Source organism: Neoarius graeffei, chromosome 6 (assembly GCF_027579695.1).
Source record: "Neoarius graeffei isolate fNeoGra1 chromosome 6, fNeoGra1.pri, whole genome shotgun sequence".
NCBI lineage: Eukaryota > Metazoa > Chordata > Actinopteri > Siluriformes > Ariidae > Neoarius > Neoarius graeffei.
In genome coordinates this window covers 14,007,567-14,010,448 of record NC_083574.1, presented here as the reverse complement: position 1 = coordinate 14,010,448, position 2,882 = coordinate 14,007,567, and the positions used below count along the sequence as shown (strand labels likewise).

General features: G+C 47.3%; 1 protein-coding gene across 1 annotated transcript; it reads left to right on the top strand.

The window, feature by feature from the left end:
• The first annotated feature begins 861 nt into the window (after positions 1-861).
• On the top strand, positions 862-2,373 carry LOC132887641 (E3 SUMO-protein ligase ZBED1-like). The gene has a single exon (XM_060923107.1). The coding sequence runs from the start codon at positions 862-864 to the stop codon at positions 2,371-2,373; it is 1,512 nt and encodes a 503-aa protein (XP_060779090.1).
• The last annotated feature ends 509 nt before the right edge of the window (positions 2,374-2,882 follow it).

The window sequence follows — 2,882 nt, the reverse complement described above, 5'->3', positions numbered from 1 at the left end:
ACCACACCCCCACTGTCACATGCATCCAACCTTACAAATGTTGCTATGACACTGTCTTGTGCGCTTATAGGTAAAGGATAAAATCACACTTCCCACACGATTGGTTTACTCCTGATCGCATGATGTTTATCCATCCATTATCCATAACTGCTTATCCTGTGCAGGGTCACAGACAAGCTGGAGCCTATCCCAGCTGACTATGGGCAAGAGACAGGGTACACCCTGGACAAATCACCAGGTCGTCGCAGGGCTGACACAGAGACAAGCAATCATTCACACTCACATCTCCAGTCAATTTAGAGCCACCAATTAGCCTAACCTGCATGTCTTTGGACTGTGGGAGAAACCAGAGCACCCAGAGGAAACTAGGGATGGGACATGATTTTCGAATAGTTGAATATTCGTGACGAGTTCGAATAATGAATAGTAATTTCGAATGCCGTTTTGGCTTACGTTACATTCCACAAAAAAAAAAATGAGCGCGGAAAGGTGTTTCCTTGTTCCTAACATACTCTGTTGCATTAATTCGGCCAGAGGGTGCCGCTATCGTACAGTAAAGGTAGTCAAAATAACAGAAGAAGAATTGCAATTTGCAACATGCGGTGCGATGCAGAGATGCAGCGAGGTAGCAAAAGTTCCGTATGGTCCTCATTTACTTTGATAAATGAAAATGAAGTGGAATGCAACATCTGTCAGGTAAAGCTGGCATACCACAGATCAACCACCACCATGCACAACCACCTGAAAGCGAGACATCCAGTAGAAGTAACTTCGGGCCAGCAGTCGGTTGCCGCTTTCATGGTGAGGTCATCTAAGTTGAATGCCGCCCGTGCCGAAAAAATATCAACTCTCCTCACTAAGATGATAGCTAAAGATATGCTGCCTGTTAGCTTTGTGGAAGGAGAAGGCTTTCGAGAGTTGATGAACTTTCTTGAGCCTGAATACAGAGTTCCATGTCGAAAAACAATCACTAGCAGGCTGGAAAAACTTCGTGATGAAAATGCAAGCATCCTACAAAGGAAATTAGCGAATGCCCATAAAGTGTCCATAACTACAGATTCGTGGACGGCGCTGACAACGGAATCCTATGTCACCATCACCTGCCATTACATGCTAGACTGGGAGATGCAGAGTGCTGTTCTGCAGACCAAAGCCATGCCCGAGAGACATACGGCTGAGAATCTCGCAAATGTACTGTCTAACGCGAGGGACCACTGGGGTCTCACTGGAAAAGTCATCGCGTGCGTGCATGATAACGCCAGTAACATGGTTCTAGCCAATTCCGACGCCGGGCTGGGGTGGGACTCGCAGCCTTGTTTTGCACACACTCTTCAACTGGCTACAAATGATGGTTTCAAACTGCAAAACATAAACCACGTCGTAAAAGCTGCCAATCGTCTGGTGTCTCACTTCCATCATAGCACGGTGGCAACAGAAGCTCTGAAGCAAAAGCAACAGCTCCTAAACGTGCCTGCACACAAGTTAGTGCAAAGCTGCCGGACGAGATGGAATTCGATACATGACATGTTCGAGCGCTTGTTAGAACAGAGATGGGCTGTGTGCGCTGTCTTGTCAGACAGAAATGTCACCAAATTATTGGATGCGCGCACCCTGGAATTGGCCGATGATAGCTGGGGTGTGATGGAGGAAATTTTGCCTGTGCTGTACTCACTCAAATGCGCCACCACTGCGTTATGTGGAGAGTCGAATGTGTCGCTCTCTATGATTTTTCCAGTGGTTGCAAACCTACTGTCCAAACATCTCAAAGAACTCCCAGAAGAATCTTCCAAAGTCACCGATTTCAAAAAAGCAGTGTCTGCCTCATTGAAAGAGAGCCTTGCACCTGAAAATGCCAGCAGCGCACGCAAGGTCGCATACATTGCCTCATTTTTGGATCCCAGACACAAACACCTGAGGTTCGCAACTGACGAGGTGAGAAACACAGTGCAGGCCGAGGTGAGAAACCTTCTGTCCATGGCAGATGATGAAGAGGCCGGAGAGGCGGCGGAATCGCATGAAGGGCCCAGCGAACCGAAACATTCCCGAAAGGATGGCCCATTAACAGCAGCAATTGCCGTCATATTTGGCGAGGATTACAGCACAGAGAGGGCAACATGCGTGACTGAATTGACTCAGTACTGCCAGGATACATGCCCACCGCTCCACACTGACCCGATGACATGGTGGAAAGACAATCAACAGAAATACCCTCGCCTGGCAAAGTTGGCCAGCGCCTACCTGTGTGTGCCTGCAACGTCCGTGCCATCGGAGCGTGTGTTCTCCGCAGCCGGTCTAATTGTCAATAGGCTGCGTACCCGTCTCCATCCCGACCACGTCGACATGTTAATTTTTTTGAACAAAAATATGTCTTAAGTTTATACTGCTCTGACTGTTCGAATGCTTTCATTATCGTTTCCTAAACGGGCAGTTTCACCCACGGTTCCTTCTAACAGACGAAAATAGTCGTGGCTGCATAGAAATGTACAATAAAATTGGAAGCCTATATTATTGTTTGATACTGTAGGCTATGTGAGGTGAATGGAAGTTTGTTTTTTGATGACTCATTAAACCGTTACCACTTTCACCCTGTTTGTCATGTGTGCATGCATTTGGGTGGGGCGGGCGGGGTTCTGTCGATTTTCGAATCGAATTTCGAATATCTTTTAGCGAATTTCGAATAGTGTTTTTGATCAAAAGTCACATCCCTAGAGGAAACCCATGCAGACACAGGGAGAACATGCAAACTCCACACAGAAAGGCCCTCGTTGTTCGCGGGGCTCAAATCCAGGCCCTTCTTGCTGTGAGGCGACATTGCTAACCACTACACCACCATGCCACCCATTGTTTATCCAGTCATTGTAAAACAGGTAGAAAGTAACCCT

Bases quoted from the DNA above. Each gene is read 5' to 3' on its own strand.
- LOC132887641 (XM_060923107.1), top strand. From the start codon at position 862: ATGATAGCTAAAGATATGCTGCCTGTTAGCTTTGTGGAAGGAGAAGGC.